We start from the raw sequence: 20,893 nt of genomic DNA, 5'->3' as shown, positions 1-20,893 counted from the left end.
TAAACACCTTAAAGTGAAATATCCCCTTTGCTATTTCTGCCTTTTTTATGCATAGAAAAGAAGCACACATCATCATGCCTCAAACTACTTTTTATTTGCAACTACATGATTTGACGCAATTCTTCTAAACAATGACATAAAATAGATTTCCTTGTGTATAAATAACTTACATATTCTCCATAAATGCTCAAAGGTGCTAGAACAGATCGTCTGCTGCTACAGTGTTCTCATATCCAACAGAGTTGATGCACAATATATAAATACTCAAGTCCAATATTAAAAACTCAGGCACTTGACTAACTTTAATAAAGTTTCTCAAACTATATCAATATATCTAAAGTGCATATATATTTTTTTAAGAAAGATTATTATCAATAACTTTTCTATAAAAATAAGTTTGACGGTTTGGCCCATCTAACTTTACTACTATATGAATATGAACTTTTAATATGTGGTCAAGCTTATTCTACCTTCTCTCAACACTGACACCAACAGAATCAAAAGCAGCTAGTGAGGTGCTAACATGTGAGAATTAATCCAGTGATTCCGGTCACAATGCATTCCAGGAGGAGGTACCCATGTTACTGGAATTGGGCGATACGGTTTATTCTTTCTTCCCTGATTTGGATAACCAAATGGAATAGGAGGAGGGTAGTGATTCTGATGGCCATTCCCTCGGTACATTCCTGGCTTTTTTCTGGGCAAAGGGTGCCACATTGGAAGTGGTGGGAATATCAATTCTGAAATCTGCATGAAAGAGAAAACAGTAAGTTAATTCAGAGGAAAAATCAGTCACAATATGTAATAAACTTAGGTGAACTTCCAGATTACTCACTAAAGAAAAACAAAACCACTCACCCATACCCTACCCTTAAGTGTAGGTCTAAATAACATTCCTATGGTCAGATCTAAATATGTTAGAAATTTCATATATTGTAGGTGATTGATTAGTTTTCTTTTCTTAATTTTTTTTTAATGTTTATTATTTTTGAGAGAGAGAGAGACAGAGAGCAAGCAGGGAAGGGGTGGAGAAAGAGAGGGAGACACAGAATCAGAAGCAGGCTCCAGGCTCTGAGCTGTCAGCACAGAGCCCGATGCAGGGCTTGTACTCACTAACTGTGAGATCATGACCTGAGCTGAAGTTGGCCGCCCAACCGACTGAGCCACCCAGGTGCCCCTGATTAGTTTTCTTAATGAATGAAAATGAATAAAAAACACAGCACTCTAAAACAAGTAGGAAAGATCAAAACAGAATGAATGGAAGCCTGAAAGGACACATCATATTTTAGACCAGTGGTTTCCACAGCTGGCTGTTTAATAAGAAGTCACCTAAAAACGCTTTTAAACACAAAATACATTTATGCCCTAGCCCTGGTCTAACTGAACAATAACAATCTTTTAGGAATCGAGGCCAGGTACTCTGACCGCACTTCAGGTGATTCTGAAGCAGCCAGTTTGTGTTTTGTAACTACAGTCTTAGATTATCCCCTAAGTCAAATGGGACATCAAGTCCACATTACTCAAAAAGTTATCAGCAATTTTGTACACCCCTGCTAAGAATGCTGTACCTTGTGACTATGTGTTTCTGAGTTTTCTTTTTAAAATGTTTATTCTTTTTGAGGGAGAGAGAAAGAAGAGAGAAAGAAAGTGAGAGGGAGAGAAAGAGAGCACACGGGGAAGAGAGAATCCCCAGAAGGCTCTGCACTGATCAGATGAGGGGCTTGAATCCACAAATCATGGGATCATGACTGAGCCGAAATCAGGAGTGGGATGCTTAACCAACTGAGCCACCCAGGTGCCCCTGAATTGTCTGATTTCTAATCTGTTCCTCTTAGTACAGGTATTTTAAAACTTATAGTATGTATACAATTACATTCATAAGATAGAAAATACAAAAGGTATAAAAGCATATACATGGAAAGTCCCTCTTTATCTGATTACTGGCTACCCAATTACCCTTTAGAGGCAACTTACACTATTTTTTTGTGTATACCCTTAGAATCAATCCATGCATATAATAGTTAGGCATACATCTATACACACATTTTTTTTTTTAATTTTTTTTTCAATGTTTTTATTTATTTTTGGGACAGAGAGAGACAGAGCATGAACGGGGGAGGGGCAGAGAGAGAGGGAGACACAGAATCGGAAACAGGCTCCAGGCTCCGAGCCATCAGTCCAGAGCCTGACGTGGGGCTTGAACTCACGCACCGTGAGATCGTGACCTGGCTGAAGCTGGACGCTTAACCGAATGCGCCACCCAGGCGCCCCATCTATACACACATTTTAAAAGACTTTCATATCAATACATAACGTCCTTTTTCATTATTTTACAGCTAGATGTAATGCAATGACTATGCCATAACTAAATTAACTGGTGTCCTACTGATAGAACATTTAGGCTGTTTTCAATGTTTTACTATTAAAAAAACAATGCACAACAAATAAAACAATGCTTCAATGAATAACCTTAGTACAGTTAATTCCTTTTTTAATAAAAATTTTTTAATGTTTTTATTTATTTTTGAGAAAGAGAGACAGAGTACTAACAGGGGAGGGGCAGAGAGAGGGAGACAGAATCAGAAAAGCAGGCTTCAGGCTCTGAACTGTTAGCATAGAGCCCGACACAGGGCTTGAACTTGTGAACCGCAAAATCATGACCTGAGCCAAAGTTGGATGCTTAACTGAGTCACACAGGCACCCCAATACAGTCAATTCTTGATTATATATAATAATGGGGAAATAAGGCAGAATTTAGAGTTCAAATAATTGGCCTATAAAACAAACAGAAAAATGCAATGTTTTCATTTCTTTTTACACTGGGGTGCTGGTAAGGTTTCAAAACTGTCAGAAAGACGACAAAATTCTGGAGCTTACATTACCCTTTCTAGTTAATCCTAATACACCACAGGCAACCACTGTTCTGATTTACATCACCAGAGTTTTCCATCTGTGAACTTTAATAAAAATCAGCCAGCATGTATTCTTTGTGTATGGCAAAATTCCTTTGCTTAACCAAATGTTTTTGGGGTCCTTCCATATTATGTCTAGTATTATTAGCTCTTCCTGTTTTTTGTTGACTATTATTCTATTTTGTGAATACCTCACAATTTTTCTTCTATTCACTTGTTAATGGACATTTGGGTTGTTTTCCATTTTACTATTATGAAAAAAGCTGCTATAAACATTGTAATACATGGCTTTGTAAATATTTTCATTTCTCTAAATGAAGTATAAGAGTATAAGAGTATAATTGTTGGGTAATAGGGTAGATGCATATTTAACAAGTTCCAGAGTTTCCAAAGTGGTTGTACCACATTATACTCTCACCAACAGTTTATGACTAGCTACTTCACATCTTTGCCAACAGTTGGTGGCGTTAGACTTTAATTTCAGCCATTCTGGAAGCAGTGTTTCATTGTGGTTTTAATTTGCATTTCCCAGATGATAAATAAGGTTAAGCACCTTTTCATGTGTTTACTGGACATTTATATAACTTCTTTTGTACAGTGTTTACTCTCATCTTCTGTCCATTATTTTTAATTGGGTCATTTGTCTCTTAATATTGATTTATAGGAATGATTTACAAAGTATATTCTGGAAACAAGTCCTTTGATGTATGTACTGAGAATATTTTGTCCCAGTCTATGCTTTGCCTATTAATTTTCTTAATGGCTTGTCTTGATGAGTAAAGATTTTTAATTTTGGTGAAGTCAAATTTATCAAGTTCTTTTCTTGTTTTTCATATCCCTTGGGAGAAATCTTTGCTTATCCCAAATAATAAAGATACCTTTTTGTATTTTCTTCTAAAAGTGTCAGAGTTAGTTAGCTTTTATGTTTGGGTCTATGATCTATCTCAAATTAATTTTTTTGTGTGTATCATGTCAGATAGTAGTTAGGTTCATTTCCTTCCGTAAATAGACTAACCAATTGGTTTAGTACATGTTCTTGAAGACTTTCCCCTATTGAACGGCTTTGATACTTTAGTAATAAAAAAAAAAAGACTGAACATATGTAAGTCTATTTCTGGACTCTCTATTTTGTTCCATTAATATATTTGTGTATCTTTAAATCTACACTTTTTTTTTTTTTAAGTTTATTTATTTACCTTGAGAGACAGGGAAGGGAGAGAACCATAAGCAGTCTCACCGTCAGCACAGAACCTTATGCAGGGCTCAGTCCCATGGACCAGATCATGACCTGAGCTGAAACCAAGAGTCGGATGCTTAACTGACTAAGCCACTCAGGCACCAATGGCTTTATATTAGTGTAAGGCCTCTAACTTTACTCTCCTTTTAATAAATTTTAGAATCAATTTGTCACTTTCTAGAAAAAGGCTTGTTGGGATTTTGATTGATACTGACCTTGAATCTATAGATCAATTTGGGGAGAAATGACAGTATTTTCACTTCTTCACACAAAAAATTTTTTTTAATGTTTATTTGTTTTTGAGACAGAGACCCAGCATGAGCAGGGGAGGGGGCAGAGAGAGGAGATACAGAATCTGAGGCAGGCTCGAAGCTGAGCTGATAGCACAGAGCCTGACGTGGGCCTCGAACTCACAGACTGTGAGATCATGACCTAAGCCAAAGTTGGACACTCAACCACCTAAAACCACCCAGGCACCCCATATAATCTTGACTTCTTAATTAGTAATTTCCTGGGGTATCTTTCAAAAAATGGACTTCTGAGAGAAAAAAGATCCTAACCTAGGAATTTTTATCTTTACTTTGAAAACTCCCCTTTTAAAACCTTTTAGCAGTACCAGGTTCAAAATGAAAAAGTGAATAGGAAGAAAAGATTAAAGTGGGTCACTTGCACCAGCTTTCTACACAATAGATTATAACAGTCAAGCTTCTCTGTTATGAAAAATTGTCAAGGAAAAATATTTTATTTTAAAAGCACACAAAAGACACTTCAATTTCCATGCCTTTGTTTAATTTTACCCTAAAAGTTTCTTAACATGGGGAGAAATAAATACAATTTAATTTAAAAGGAAAATCTAAAAATTAAAGGTCAATTTACTTGTAAAAAATCAGCAGCAATCAGTTCAATTTAAGACTTAGTTTCTTGCTTTGTTGAGTAACAATAAAATTCTGAGTATGAAAATTGCCATGTGTGAATGAATTCCAGGCAATATAACAACAGTAATTTGGAGAATATATCATACATACTCTTTTACACTGCTTTAAGTTGTTCTTTAAAAGTGCATGTTATCTTACATATATAGATATATCCCTAAAAATATGATAATCATCAGACCTAATTTCCCTCACAAGCCTAGGAAGGATAATTCAACAACTGAAAAAACAAAGCAAAACAAAACAAAACAAAACCCCAGAGAAATAAAAAACTAAGGTATACTGAAAGTATGTTCATTATCTAAATGTATGATGAATGTAAAGATTTAGTTTCTCATACTTAAAACACTAATTTCTTACTCATTAGGCTGAAATTCTCATTGTAGCCCAAATCCTACGCTCCATATGTTGGATATGTTTCATCACGTCTAATGAATTTGAGCCCTTCATCGGGCTCTCTGCTGTCACCACAGAGCCTGCTTCGGATCCTTTGTCCCCACTCTCTCTGTCCCTCCCCAGATCATTCTGTCTCTCAAAATAAATTAAAAAACTTAAAAAAACAACCCTCAAAATAGGAAAAAAGTACAAATAAGGCTCAACTGAATAGATTTCCTAACATTTTTTGACTTATCTTCTCTGTTGAAGACTATTATTGTATTAAAAGTGTGTGTGTATATATATATCTATATCTATATATATATACATAGATATATATAGATATAGATATATATATATATAGATGTGTGTATATTAAGAGTATATTAAGTATATTAAATAGCAGTCAGTTTCATTTTTTTCCATATAGACCATCCAGTTGTTTTAGTACCAGTTCTTGAAGACTTTCCCTACTGAACTGCTTATATATATTTATATATATGTACTATATACATTTCATTCATTCATTCATTCATTCATTCATTCATTCATTCAGAGAGGGAGTGCCTGTGAGCAGCAGAGGGACAGAGAGAATCCTAAGCAGGCTCCATGCCCAGTGCAGAGCCTGATATGGGGCCATGACCTCAGCCAAAATCAATAGTTGGACCTACTGAGCCACCCAGGCACTCCAAGAATTTTTTAAAGTATGTTAAACGTTCTTTGGTGTGTGGGGTATAAATAATAAATAAGTGAACAAATTTGTAAGTGCGTGCCTGGTAGCTATGTAACTCTTCCACTGTTGTAAGTAAAGGAGATATTGTTTTGACTTGAGTGAAAAATTAACTCCCGTATTATTCAGTGAAGTTTCTCTTTAATCATGGGGAGAATAAAGTTAAACCCAATGGTATTAATCAGAAGTGCTGAAGGTTACAAAAAATGAATACCTATTTTTTAATACAATAAGGATTTTTAAAAAATCAGGAATGTTTTATCACCACGGTTTTTTTCTATTCTTTGCCACATTTTTTAAAATGTTTGTTTATTTTTGAGAGAGTGAGCGAGAGTGCAAGCAAGAGCAGGGGAGGGGCAAAGAGAGAGAAAGACAGAGAACCTGAAACAGACTCTGAGCTGTCAGTGTAGAGCCCGATGTGGGACTCAAACTCACAGACTATGAATTCATGACCTGAGCTGAAACAGAGAGTCAGAAACTTAATCAACTGAACCACCCAGGGGCCTCTCTTTGACACACCTTTTAAAATATACTTATTCTAGGAGCTCCTGGGTGGCTCAGCTGGTTGAGCGTTCAACTCTCGATTTTGGCTCAGGTCATGATTTCAAAGTTGTGAGATCCAGCCCTGAGTTGGGCTTTGCACTGGATGAGGAGCTTGCTTAAGATTCTCAGTCTCTCCTTCTGCCCCTCTCCCCCGTTCGCTTGCTCTCTCAAGTCAAAAATTAAATACATATATTAAATTTAAAAAATCAAATTAAAATTTAAAAGTACATAAATTGTTCTGAATATATTGTTAAAATTAAAAATATATATTCATCCTAAAAAATAAATAAATAGAATGTTTTTATCCTACTTATTGAGTAGTAGTAAAGCAGACCCTTGATAAAGTGACTCAGGATGTCTATTTACATCTCAGAGGAGCAGCTTCCTTTAGTGTACAAAAGCAAGAACCGGGATTCAAAATCTCAAATCAGAAACCCCAAACAACATGAGCAGGACTACCTGGAATGACATGGCAAGCCCTGCTCATGACCTTTAATAGACAGCTGATCCATGGTTACCTGGTACACAGGACTTGGGGTTGTAGTCACCGAATTGGGTTTCACTTCTACTTCCTTACTTGTTTCTTCATCTGAAGAAGAGGATCCTGAATGATAATCAGAGGTAACTTTATCAAGGGCCCTAGTAACTTTCTTGGAGATTTCATCCTTGTTCTCATCCTCATTTTCAAAGCTGGCAACAATGAATGCATTGTTTTTCTCTCCATACCTAAAAATTAAAAAAACAAATTCACACACCTTGAAGCACTATCAACAAAAGCAAGAAACTGTCCATAAAAACAATTAAACAGGCTTGGACATGCCATTGGTCCAAAGCAAAGAAGGAACACTCCCAGAACTTAACCCTACATAACCCACCTACAGGCCAACAGGTCGACCATGATTTTCTACTTCTGGCCTACTTACGTGCAAATAATAAGTGATTCTATTCTCTTCAATTTTCTTTCCCACTGCCTCCTAGCAAAAATAGTTGTTTAAAATATCTATGAGAAATTCACTGTTTGATTACATTTTTGTATGTACCATTAACCTGGCTTATATAGTAAGATTTTCTAATGTATTTTTAGCTGACTACTATAATATAGATACTAGTGATTCAAGTCACAAATCAACTGGACATTTCCTTTGAGATTTACTTTACCATTATTAAATTAAAAGAGGGTCTGAGTTGCCTATATCCACACTGACAAAAATGAGAACTAAGACAACTGGAAAACAAACACTACTGTTGAGGAAAATAAAGGGGTTTTGCTTGAATTATATTGCTTACCAGGAAAACTTCTCATCTTAATTTTTTGAAAAAAGTAAAATGAGCCTTTTAATTCTGCCAAAATATTTTTAAAGCCTTGAGCTAAGAAAAATAATTGGTATATGTAACTTTGGCTGTTGATTACTAAAAAAAAAGGCGGGAGGGGGGCGCATGGGCAGTTCAGTCAGTGAAAGCGTCCAACTTTGGCTCAGGTCATGATCTCACAGTTTGTGGGTTTGAGCCCTGCATGGGGTTCTGTACTGGTAGCTCGGAGCCTGGAGCCTGCTTTGGATTCTGTGTCTCCCTCTCTCTGTGTCTCCCCTGCTTGTGCTCTGTCTTGCTCTGTGTCTCTCAAAAATAAATAAATGTTAAAAAAAAAAAAGAAACAAGAAAAGGAAAATAAATTCTGCAATGAGGGAAAATAACATAAAGAATAGTCAAACCAGTAGTTTTTATGTGGAGCATAGGAGAAACCCACAAATTTATTTACATAGACTACACAGCATATACACTATGAAACTATTTCTAGGAAGTGTTAAGAACAAAGGAAATGGGATTGTTAAGCAGTTCTTATACAACATATGATTAAAGTTAGAAAGACAAAGTGATTTTAAGCTTAAAAAAACAAAAACAACCTTGACAGAAAAACAGGGTTTATTTTAACTATGTAAATTAATTTCATTTTGAGATAATCCTTATCTCAAATTATTTCTGAATCAGGATATGTACAATAAGTAAAAGGCCAAACTGCAATAAAGCCTTTGAAAGTTTTACAGAAATCATGCAGTCTCACAGGTGAGTTCTATTTCTTTAGATAGCTGTGCTGTCTTCCATTCTCACACAGGCTGAAAGGGGGCCATAAATGCTACCTAATATGGGACATAACTCCCTTTTCTATTCTTTTCCAGTTTACTTCATAAAAAGAGTTGCTAGATGGTGGAAAGAGCACTGAACGTGTTTCTGGTTCTGGCTCTCCCACTAACTAGCTCTGTAACAAGGGGAAAGTCATTTAACGTGTCTAGGCCTTGGTTTTCTGTCTGTTAGGCAAGAAAGCTGAGAGATGACTGGGTACTGGCTGGTTTTCAGCTAGTGATTCTCTGCTATAAGATGCCTGAGAAGCTGGGCAAATTGTTCACAACACAGAATTCCTGTACTATAATTTCAAGTTTAAAACTATAATATAGTTTTAGCAATGGAAATTTACCTCTCCATCCTGCCCATATATTAAAGACTCCACACATTTCAATACAAAGCTTAACAAGGGGCTTAGGCCAACCTTCAGTTTTTGCCCACTAATGGAGTCAAAATTCAAGTAAAACAGAAAGGCAGGCAATTTGAGAAAAATCCCTGCCTCTGTAGAAACTGAAACCTAAATCAAGGGCAGACATCTAATGAAGGATCAGCTAGTTCAATTAGGTTCTGCATCTTTCCCTCTGTAGTATTTTGGGTATGAGGGTTCTCATATTAAGTGAAGCTGTTGATTATTTTAACATTAGAGTGTGCAGTTAATGCCTTACAATTAGTAACGGACAACTTTTAAACTTTCCATTTTTCAACCACATGCTGCTAAACATTAAGTCCATTTAGTTAATTTGAAATACATTAATAGTGTCTAATGCTCTAGATCAGGAAAAGGATAATAGAAATTCTAAAAAAAAAAAGGTATAGAATGTTGAGTGGATAATAAAGCTGCCACCCATTCGCAGGCATTCTCTTTGTAGGAAGGATCCATTATCTATTTTGTATCTCCTCACATAGTTCATTAAACAATAACCTTTTAACTACACCAACAATCCTTGCACACTTCCAATATTTTATACTGATGGAATAACTCAGTCATACTATGAAGAATGTTCTTTTTGAGTGCATTTCAATTTTTTCATAACTTTAGTCTCTAGTGTACCAATGAGTTATTATTAATGACTCAGATATTTGTTCTATTATATAACTGCTAGATCAGCTTTAATTTTCAGAATGTTTATCTCTATAGTTTTGGTCCCAAAGTACTAATCAATATTGCAATCTTCTCTATTAACTTAGAGCAATCACCTCTACTCAATCACTAGCACATCTTTCTTTTTGGAGTTCTGTTATCACATAATGAAGATGATTTCTTTTTGTTGTTGTTGTTAGCTAGCGCAGAGCACATCATGGGGCTCGAACCCACAAAACTGTGAGATCATGACCTGAGCCGAAACCAAGAGTTGGACGCTTAACCTACCAAGCCACCCAGGCGCCCTTGAGGGTGACTTCTATTAGCTGTGAAAAAATATCACATCACAGTCAATTGTTGGCAAAATTTTACTTGTATGTAAAATTATTATAAAGCTACTGAATGCAAAGATTTTCTTATATTAATAAGATGAACAATAATTTTTCATTGTCTGGCATTATTAAGCAATGAAGTATCCACCTAAGTAGAATATCTATTTAGAGTTTTCATCTTCAGGTGTCAAGATTTAGTTAAGTCGTTTCAAATAAATATGTCCAAAATGTTTATACAATTATCCAACCTTTTTTTAAAATTTTTAAAAATACTTATTTGGGGGGCAGGGAGAGCACAAGCAGGGGAGGGGCAGGGAGAGGGAGACACAGAATCTGAAGCAAGCTCCAAGCTCTGAGCTGTCAATAGAGAGCCTGATGTGGGGCTCGAACTCATAAACCTCAAGATCATGACCTGAGCTGAAGTCAGATGCTCAACTGACTGAGCCAGCCAGGAGTCCCTACAATTATCCAAATTCTTAAACACATCTTTGGACATAGAAACATTTCCCTAATGACTCAGGATCATTATATTAAATAATACTCATTATTTGATTGGGTGATAATACATTTGTGCCAACTCTTTAGCTTTTTTGCTCCTGTCTCCACATTAAGACTACATGGTATTTTTTTTTTTGGTAGTTTTATAACTACATGAAAAAGCCCCTTTCAAACACTGCTTATAATTTTTATGGCTGAAAACCTATGTAACCAACTAAAAGAACTGTGTGTTAAATAAGAGTCAGGATCTAAGTGCAGGCCTAATAAAAAAGTAAGCAATTCAATATAGTAACTTTGTGATAACTATTTCTTGTATACTAAGGTCCTCAGCAGGGGCTCAGTGGCCAAAGTCTATAAAGTCTCACCTTGGCTTAAGGAGTCCTTAATTAGTCCCAGAATCTAAAAATGTTTGACCTTCTTGGACCAAAACTTGAGATGTCTTGCTCTTCTTTTTTCTGAGAAGAAGTGTTGAAGAATCTAGTACCTAAGTTTCCCACAGAATAAGCTGACAACAGCAGCTTTTACCAAATAACTCCATTGTGGTCCAGAATAATTTGGTGGAAGAATTACCAGGTATTTTTGGCATGACATGTCATCATCTTTACTTTTATTGTTGAAGATCAGATCAAATTCCATAGTCCACCTTTGGAATATATTATGGTTGCATCAAAAAGTATCTCTACTATAGTCAACAGGTGAAGTGCACTTAAAACCAAAGAGAAACACCTTAAAGGAACAGCTGTAGGAAATCACTCACAGGGATTCCAAGAATTTACTCATCCTATTTTCTTCCTGCATGGAAATGTCCTTCCCACTTTGTCACCTAGTCAACTGCATCCTTCTCCACCCAGCTCACATATCACTCAGCAGTGTACTGCTCAGCAGAGGCAGTAACGTTCTCTTTGCCACCAACTACTGAATTTTGTACATATATCTATTATAGTATAAATCACCCTGTTGTAATCTGCTTGTTCTTTCTTCTCCCTTATTACACTTTGAACACCTGATAGCAGAATGCTACTTTCTTTTTTTTAAAACCCCAAAACTAAGAATGCCTGGTCCACAATAAATGCTCTTAGAATGAATGGAGTTCAATTAAATATCATACCTAACACTCACCTATGTATAATTCTGCTCATTAGAAGAGTAGAAATAATCTCCATTATAAAAACAAAACCATGAAAATATTACTTGGTCACTTAAAAACCAAAAAGAGAGAGGGAGGCAAGAGGAGAAACAGACAGAACCCCCCCGCCCCAGTTATTATTATTACTTTTTAAATGTTTATTTATTTATTTGGAGAGAGAGGGAGGGGAGGGCAGAGAGAGAGAGAGAGAGAGAGAGAGAGAGAGAGAGTTAGAAAGAATCCCAAGCAGACACCGTGCTGCCAGCACAGAGCCGGATGCAGGGTTCGAACTCCCGAACCGTGAGATCATGACCTGAGCCAAAACCAAGCTTAACCAACTGAGCAACCCAGGCGCCCCAACCAAAAGTTATTATCCAGTACTATCTGGAATTAACTTATTTTCTTATTTGAAGATGGGAAAGACATGTATACCACCAATGAAAGAAAATAATTGACCTACAGGAGTCTAGCTATCTAAATTCTGCTTTTTGGTGTATAATAAACTTCTTGGTAGAACCATAAAAACGCTGCCCAATCAGTTTTTAAGTTTCTTAAATTTTTTTTTTTTTAATCTTTATCTACTTTTTTGAGAGACAGACACAGCGTGAGCAGGGGAGGTGCAGAGAGAGGGAGATACAGAATCCGAAACAGGCTCCAGGCTCTGAGCTGTCAGTACAGAGCCCAACACGGGGATTGAACTCACAGACTGCAAGATCATGACCTGAGCAAAAGTCGGATGCCTAACCAACTGAGCCACCCAGGTGCCCCAAGTTTTTAGCTGTAAGTAAGTTTAAGCTGTAAGTTTCTTTAGCTGTAAAACAGGAATGTAACCAGCCCTTCACCTTCAGATTACTTTACAAAATTCACAACTGAGAAAGCAAAAACCTGGCCATAAAGATACACAGGCAGGCAATACCTGAGAGAATTTCATAAAATCAGTTCCAGCATGGTAATCCTCTCAGCTGGCACACTCAAGAACTTACCGACAGCACACCTCACATGGATCCACCCACAGAGTGAGTTCCTTTGGCAAGCCTAGATCACTGTACAAGATGCAGCTGTTCTCACAGGCTTTCAGGACATCAGGATCAACTCTCTGAAACTTATTGACACGAATGCATCTACAACAAAGTATAATAATGTTAATAGCTTTAATTGAATCTTAATCATAAACCTCATTATATTACTAGTATTTGCCAATGTGAATTTAAAACAAACAAACCCTGGCAGAGAATGCTGGAGCATATGTATCCTAAGTAGATAATAAATGCGAACTAAAGGCAAAGAGGAAGCATCAGCAAGACTACTCAGCCTGGTGGAAAGAGGAGGGCTTCTGTGCGAGCCCAGAGAAATCTGAAGAACTGACTCTACCTCATTTTAGCCAGAAACTACTCAATCTCACAGGTCCATGAAATGAGCAAGGAGTATTAAAGTTGCATGAAATTACTTAGAGTTCTAAAGGTAGTATTAATAGGCCAAGTTACTATATAACAAAATCTCCACAACTAACAAAAGACCTTAACCAATGTTTAAAATATTTTTAAATTCTTGTGATTTGATCATTTCCTTGCTCATACATCCCAGATAATAAGTGTTAAGAAATACCTATCATTGTTCTAAAATACAGAATCAGTCTAAGACACAGAACTATTCATATCACATAGTTAAGATTAAAATACAGTCCAAAGTATTATTGGCTTATCTCATTTATTTGTTACCAAAGGGTTTTCATAAAAAAAAAAAAAAAAAAAAAAAAAGTTGTCAAAATAACTGAAAAAAAATTTTTTTGAAAAAAAATTTTAAACCAATGTAGCCTCTGTTCCATTTTTTAAACCTAAGAAATACCACCTCTACCTAATGGAATGCTCAAAGATGACTCCCAGGATGAACGCAAAAATACATACTTATTTAAGCATTTTGATTATGTAACAGAAATGGTGGGTACAATAAAAGTATTTAAGGGGCGCCTGGGTGGCGCAGTCGGTTAAGCGTCCGACTTCAGCCAGGTCACGATCTCGCGGTCCGTGAGTTCGAGCCCCGCGTCGGGCTCTGGGCTGATGGCTCGGAGCCTGGAGCCTGTTTCTGATTCTGTGTCTCCCTCTCTCTCTGCCCCTCCCCCGTTCATGCTCTGTCTCTCTCTGTCCCAAAAAAATAAATAAACGTTAAAAAAAAAATTTAAAAAGAAAAAAAAAAAAAAAGTATTTAATGCCTACAACTAAGAAATCAATCATGAGAACCCGGTTTTAGTACCAGTCCCAGCACTTATTTATTGGGTGAATTCAGATTAAGTCATTTCACTTCTTCCTCAGATCCAAAGTTCTAAAATATGGAACATACAAGTTTGCTGAAAAATAGTAATTATACCATTAAATAAAACAATACGAATAGAAAAACATGCTATTTAAAGTTTTAAAAATTATTTTATTAGTTGATTTCAATTTTCATTTAAAACAGTGAAAAAATTCTCCTTAACAGTGAATATAGATTTCTAAATAATTCTTTCTCAAAGTTTACTATAAAATGGACAGTTTACTAGATGCTTCGCATGTATTAATTCTTCTAATTTTCATATTATCCTGTAAGTTAGATACCACTTCCCCACTGTAAGAAAAAAAGGAGGCAGAGTCTGAGTATTTTGCCCAACATCACAACTAGAAAGTGGTGAATTCAAGGGTCAAATCTGGACAAGACTCTAAAATCTCTTTTATTAAATACCCTATTCTGTCTGTACTAATCTTAACATCACCATTAACAAGTAAGCAATTCAGAGTGAAAAAATTATTTTATGCACGTAAGATGCTATTTGTTCCTTTATTTAAGATGGCCCTATGTTTACAAATTGTAGTGCTGTGTAAGTTGATTCAAAAGCCTCATGTGCCCTAGAATCAAAAGCAGTTATAGGTAAGATAGATGTTAGATGTATGTGTTTTTGTTATCTACAGTAAGGATGATGTAGACTCTAAGCTTAAAAAATATATATGTAAATAAAGATGCTTAGAGACTCTGCTTCAACAAAATTTGCATACCTTACATATTTTTGTGCTGTTTTTTTAAACTCTTTATACTGTGACTACTCATCCATTAGCCAGTCTTCAAAAACAAGATTTTAAAAGTTGCATAAAAATAGTCTATCATTTACTTAATGTTGACAGTTATTTCCAATTTTTTGCAATTATAAAGAAACATCCATATTCATACATATTTATCTGCACTTCTGATTATACTTCTGGAAGAGATTTTTAGGAGACTTACTGTTCAAAGAGTAGGAGTATTTTTACAGATCTTGATAATATTGCCAAATTGCCCTATAAACGCCTCTTATTTGTATATATCGTGGAGAAACTTTTAATTTATAAACACTTTAGAAGAAAATGAACACTTACAACCTACTCTATGGATTCAAGACTCTTACTGGTTAATCCTATATTCTATTCATTTTTATAATAGTAACAACCCACCATTAAGTCTAATAGTTTTCTACTTCAAAGACCGCTTCAAAATGACTCAATAATGATACTTCTGATCATATGCCAATTTAATCCTGTTTAGCTAATTTTTTTCCTCAAGTTTTTAGAATTAATGGAAATGAAACTGTACACTGTCTGACCTTTAAGCATTTACTTGACAGTGTCTCCTTTTTCAGTAATAGTAAAAGTTGTCTTGGCACTTCCAAAAAAGTCTTTGTCCAATGTCAATTACATCAGTGTAAAAGCCTCAACAGCTCTAACTTAAAAAAGCTGTTCACTCTATCAGATATGAAGATGTGCAGAAAAAAATTAAGAGAATCAAGCGAGAAGATAAAAAATATACTGAGTCTGCTTTATATAGAACATCCACATTTCTACTTTAATTCGCCACATTTTCCAATTTACTAGGAAACCTCCATGGATAAAAATGAAGAGGAAAATACATCAATAAATTTGATTCTTTTCTTTTCAATAGAATACATGCTCACCTGTGGCTTCTAGGAAATGAGAACTAAACAAATCATATTTTCACTTCCCTTGTAGATTCCCTGAATAGTCTTGCACTTGCTACAGCTCAGCAAATGAAATGAAGTCCTTTTTACATCAAAGCACAGAAGTGCTGATGGGGGCAGCAATATGCATAAATAAAAGAATTTCTGTAGTCACACTGTTTTATTTTTTTGTGGCCACCTCCACAAATGGGGCACGGTTTGACAGCTGAGTTCATTTAGTAGAACCCAGGTTCTCAATACAGTGGTCACATAAATACCAGGGAATTAGCATGCCAGGACATGCTTTGCAGGAGCCTGCTCTTTAAGCTAAAAATGTAACTTTTTTTTTTAAGGTTTACTTATTTCTGAGAGAGAAAGTTCTAGCAGGGGAGGGGCAGAGAGAAAAGGAAACACAAAATCTGAAGCAGGCTCCAGGCTCTGAGCTGTCAGCACAGAGTCTAAAGTAGGGCTTGAACTCATGAACTGTGAGATCATGAACTGAGCCGAAGTCAGATGCTTAACCAACTGAGTCACCTAGGCGCCCCTAAAAATGTAACTTATAAACCAGAGTACAACAGACAGCTGCAAGTGAGAGTTATTTTCCCTCTCAGAGACAAGGCAGCGGTTAAACTGTGGTATGCAGAAGCACTTAAGAATTTAGGGTCAGTGAGACCTGACTTTAAAACGCAGAGCTAATATTTACCAGTTGTAGATCATAACAAATTATCTTCATCAATAAAACAGTTATAGTGGTTTCTACCATAAAGAATTATGCATAGTATAAATGCAATTATTCTTGTATCAAAATGCATTAGGTGTCTAATACTCAGCTCTCTTTTGCCATAAAACTTTGATTTTTTTCCAAAAACGTGTAACACGTAATTCACTTGCAGAAACAAAGAAACTCATTTCTCTCAACTCTTACCGTGCCCATTTATGGATAGGTTTTAGGGATCTTCTAGAATTGTGAAAACCCTCAAGTACCTGTGATACATAAAGAAATCCACTCAAGCAGAAACCAAACTACAATCACAAGACTAACTCCCATAAGCCAACAGTATTGGCCTCCCAAGTCCAGACAGTGGGACACCAACAACAAATACTTGTATTTTAAAATGTGTAAGGAAAAAAATACCAAAGTCACCCCAGAGTTCTGTATTTTGCAGACTAACTGTGAAAGAAATGGACTGGATACCCCCTCAGTCTTCTGGCCTCATTTCAGGTGCTATCAGCCTCTCCACTTAGTCCAATCCAACTGTCCAATTTAATCCTTTACCTGTAGGCCTGTCCTTTTGATGGTTTTTCTGGATACCAGTGATTTTTATATTTTTCTTGAAGTATAAGAGTCAATTTCTCAGCAAACCTCTCAACTGCCTCTTTTTTCAACTTATCATGTTTTCGAACTAGCCTTGTGAAAAAAAAGACAACAGCAGCAATTTCGTTCTTCATCTTTCCCTGCAAAGATAAAACAGTTTTTCTCAAAAAACGGAACATAAAAACTGGAAGATAAAGCTCTGCAAAATACCCCTCCTCCACAGCTTCCCTTCTTTTATCTTCTGTTTCATTGGCTCAGATCTGGAAGAGGGGAAAGAACCACTAATTTATACCATAAAGACCTTATAATAATACTATCTAAAAACCGTATCACTTAGCTTTGTGAAGTTCAATAAAGAGAGCACACCAAATTGCTCCTTTTGGCTAAAATAAATCAGAGATAGTATATACTTTTTACTAAATTTGTCAACATTTAGCTACAATAATTTAAGTTTAAAATTTTGTGAAATAATTTGAACTTTAAAACACAAGTCCACTTTGAAAGCCAGCATTGTATAGCTACTATAGAAAACAGTGGCAATTCCTAAAAACATTAGACAGAATTATCATAAGACCAATCAATTCTACACTCATAGCTATATATACCCAAAAGAAATGAAAACCTACTTCTACACAAAAACGTGTACACAAGTGTCAATATTAGCATTATTCATAACAGCCAAAAGTGGAAGCACTCAAATGTTCAACTGATGGACATTTGTCAACTGATGGACAAATAAATGTGGTATATACATGCAATGGAATATTATTCAGCAACAAAAAGAAGAATGGCATGATATACTGATACATGCTACAACACAGGTGAAGCTCAAACACTGTGTTAAGGGAAAGAAGGCAGTTACAAGAGACCAAACATTGTATGACTTCATTTATAGGAGTTTTCCAGAATATGCAAATCTACATAGACAAAAAGTAGGTTGGTGGTCTAGGGGCAGGAGTGATAGGGGAAAGGAGGAGAGATGTCAGTGAGTACAGGGTTTCCTTGTAGGGTGAAGAAAATGTCCTAAATTGATTGTGGTGATGGCTGCACAACTTTGTGAATATACTAAAACTAATGAACTGTAGATTTTAAATGTGTATGTTGTATGCTAGGTGAATCCTATTTGAACAAAGCTGTTACACATAAAGAAAAAATTCAGCAATGAGTTTCTATTATAAGCATTCTTTCAGGAACAGAAATCTATTTGCCTAAAAGATATGACCAAAAATAGTGGCTCTATCAAAACATATTTAAGAGAGCAGAAATTCAGGGTCATCTACAGAAAAATCAAACTAAAAGAAATAATCAGAGATTTAGCTGCATTCTGGAACTGCCTCAAGACTCTTTAAATGGCAGATCTGATTTATCATTGATTAATCCATAAAGGCAAAAACCTTGTCCTGGGATTGTTTCGATGTATATTCTGGCTTTACACGATGAGCTCATTCATTTGGCTGCTGGAAGTAACTTGGAGTTATTCACATGCTGCATTTACCAAGCAGTATCACCCTTTCCAGAGCCAATTATTAAAGACATACAGCGTCTGCTATATTTAGTATAAAAACCAACTAACCAACTGATAGTTTTTGTGTTCTCACACGTTTGTTTTCTCACACCTCTTAAAATCCCTCTTCATAATATAATTCCTTTACTCCTTGTGCAAATTCAAACAAGGGATCTCACTGTGAAAGAAATTCTAGTTATCTGAGAAGTGTGCTGGCAGCCATACCCACTCTGATCCTGGATGGGAAGACACCCAAACCTTTCTCCTGGAACCACAGAATGCCAGCTACCAGACAACAAGTACTAGGTTGCATATAAGAGCGTGCAGGTACACACAATCTCTGCCTTCTGCAACTGCTGTGAGGCGTACTCCTAAAAAAATGTTGAGCCATTTCCACTTCATAAGGCTGTATTTATATTCCACTGCGTTATGATGGAAAAGATAGCCCACTGCAATTTAATATACGGTTTGAGATGAAAGTTGCTTGTCGATGGAACTACGTTGGCTTCCATCTCATCAAAGAAAACAAGGAACCACACTAAAGTACTGAATCCTTAACTAGACCATTCTTCTCATTCATTAAATTTGTCTACTATGTTCTACATATCTGAGTTCAGGGTTTTGTTCTCATTTTTGTTTTGTTCTGTTTCCTATCAAAAATTAAAAAAAAAAAAAAAAGGAAGGAAAGAACCACTTAGTGGTTGCTATTGGTTGTAACACAGGATGAGTCATATGGAATTACTTTTTTTTTTTTTTTCGGTTTGAAGGAATGATGCCTGGAATAGCAGAAAAATTAACCCACTCCCACCAGTTAGAATTCTGGGAGTACCAAAAGGTAAACGAGGTAGTTATAAAGTCAGAGAAAGAGAAACTGGAAGCAAGCAGGTCCAGTAAGACCAAAGGCGTCTTAAGTAGCCGCAATTCCTCCACCCACACCGCGAGCGAAAAGCTCCCATTTTAAATATCGCACGGTGACGTCATCCTGGGACGTAGTCACCGCGGCGGCGGCTCAAGTTCTACTTTGTTCCACAGGCTCCTCCGCTCACAGCGGCGTGCACAAAATCCAAAGGAAAACCAAGCTCAGCCTTCCAGGAGTTTATAACTTTGCACTTTTCCCTGTGTTGTAACGAAAGGCTAATCGCAACCGTTTCCAGAAACAAATATTCCTGATAGACATTCCCAAGGTTGAGGAAGCGGGGATCCCGGCCGTGGGGGTGAGGAGCCCTTGACCAGCCTCCGCGGCGTTACAAAGCGGGCTCCGGGCGAGGAGGAGAGACAGGATTTCCCACGGGGCCGGGACTCGGACTTTTTAAGCCATCAAAAACCTGCTGCTAAGCACTCACGCTTGGGTTTTAAGAGTGCTAGGTGAGTAGGCATCAAACATCTCCACCCACTCTGGAAAAAACGGCCTGCGAGCGCGTCCAACTTCTGCAATCGCGGTTTTCCCCGAGTTAAGCGGGGGAAGGGCCCTGGAGCCCCATTCCCCTCCTCCCCCGCAAACAGCCTCGCGGGGTGCGTCTTCCCGTTCGCCCGGCGGTCCGCGGCCGCCGGCCAGGTTCCAGCCTCCGGGGGGCCCTGGGTTCCAGGACGGCGCTCCCCTCAGGCGCGACCCCCCGGAGAGCAAGCCGGGTCCCCGGCTTGGGAAAACGCACGGACGCGGAAGGGTGGTGGGAAGGAGCAAGGCTGTCGCCCACCCCGAGCGGAGGGTAACGCGCGGTGGAAACGTGGCAGGAGCCTCGAGGCGGCGTCTCCTCCGTCCCCATCCCGCCGAGGGTCGTGCGGAAACCCTCTCGGGCCGCCCCCCTCGGTCCACAGTCCTTCCTTCTTGCCGAGCAGGGCCGATGCAATCCGGTTCGATCCCACACTCCTCCCCCTTCCCTGGCGCGCCGCCCGCCGCGAGCCTTCGACGTGGCCTCTGGTCGCCGGGACCACCCTCCTCCCGGCGCCCTCGGCTCCACCATGTCCGCCTCCCCCGTCCCGGTCTCCTTACCGCCGCCGCCCTGGGGCCGCAGATTTGGCGACCCCGCCCGGAGACGGTCGGGGTACCGAGGGCGCCGCCTCAGCGGGCCGGCTCTCGGCGGTAGCGAGCGCAGCTACCCTAGTCCGGAGCGTGTGGCTCCCGCGTCGTCGGGCGGCCGAGCGCGCGCTGAGAGGGCGGGCGGACCGGAGAGCGCGCGCGCGCGAGCGAGCGCAGCCTTGAGGCGACGCGCGGGGGGCTCGCGGCCCGGAAGA

General features: G+C 37.9%; 1 protein-coding gene across 1 annotated transcript; it reads right to left on the bottom strand.

Annotated features, from left to right (window-relative positions):
• Positions 1-72: 72 nt before the first annotated feature.
• Positions 73-20,839, bottom strand: BTG3 (BTG anti-proliferation factor 3). The gene is made up of 5 exons (XM_040484152.1): positions 20,652-20,839; positions 17,119-17,297; positions 12,868-13,005; positions 7,248-7,455; positions 73-747 (listed from the first exon to the last, which is right to left on the bottom strand). The coding sequence occupies exons 2-5, from the start codon at positions 17,289-17,291 to the stop codon at positions 508-510; spliced, it is 759 nt and encodes a 252-aa protein (XP_040340086.1). The 5' UTR covers positions 17,292-17,297; positions 20,652-20,839; the 3' UTR covers positions 73-507.
• Between the last annotated feature and the right edge of the window lie 54 nt (positions 20,840-20,893).

This window comes from Herpailurus yagouaroundi, unplaced genomic scaffold, assembly GCF_014898765.1.
Source record: "Herpailurus yagouaroundi ecotype Mexico unplaced genomic scaffold, PumYag 162, whole genome shotgun sequence".
Classification (NCBI taxonomy): domain Eukaryota; kingdom Metazoa; phylum Chordata; class Mammalia; order Carnivora; family Felidae; genus Herpailurus; species Herpailurus yagouaroundi.
The sequence above is the reverse complement of the archived record's forward strand: the minus strand, read 5'-3'. Positions and strand labels throughout refer to the sequence as shown.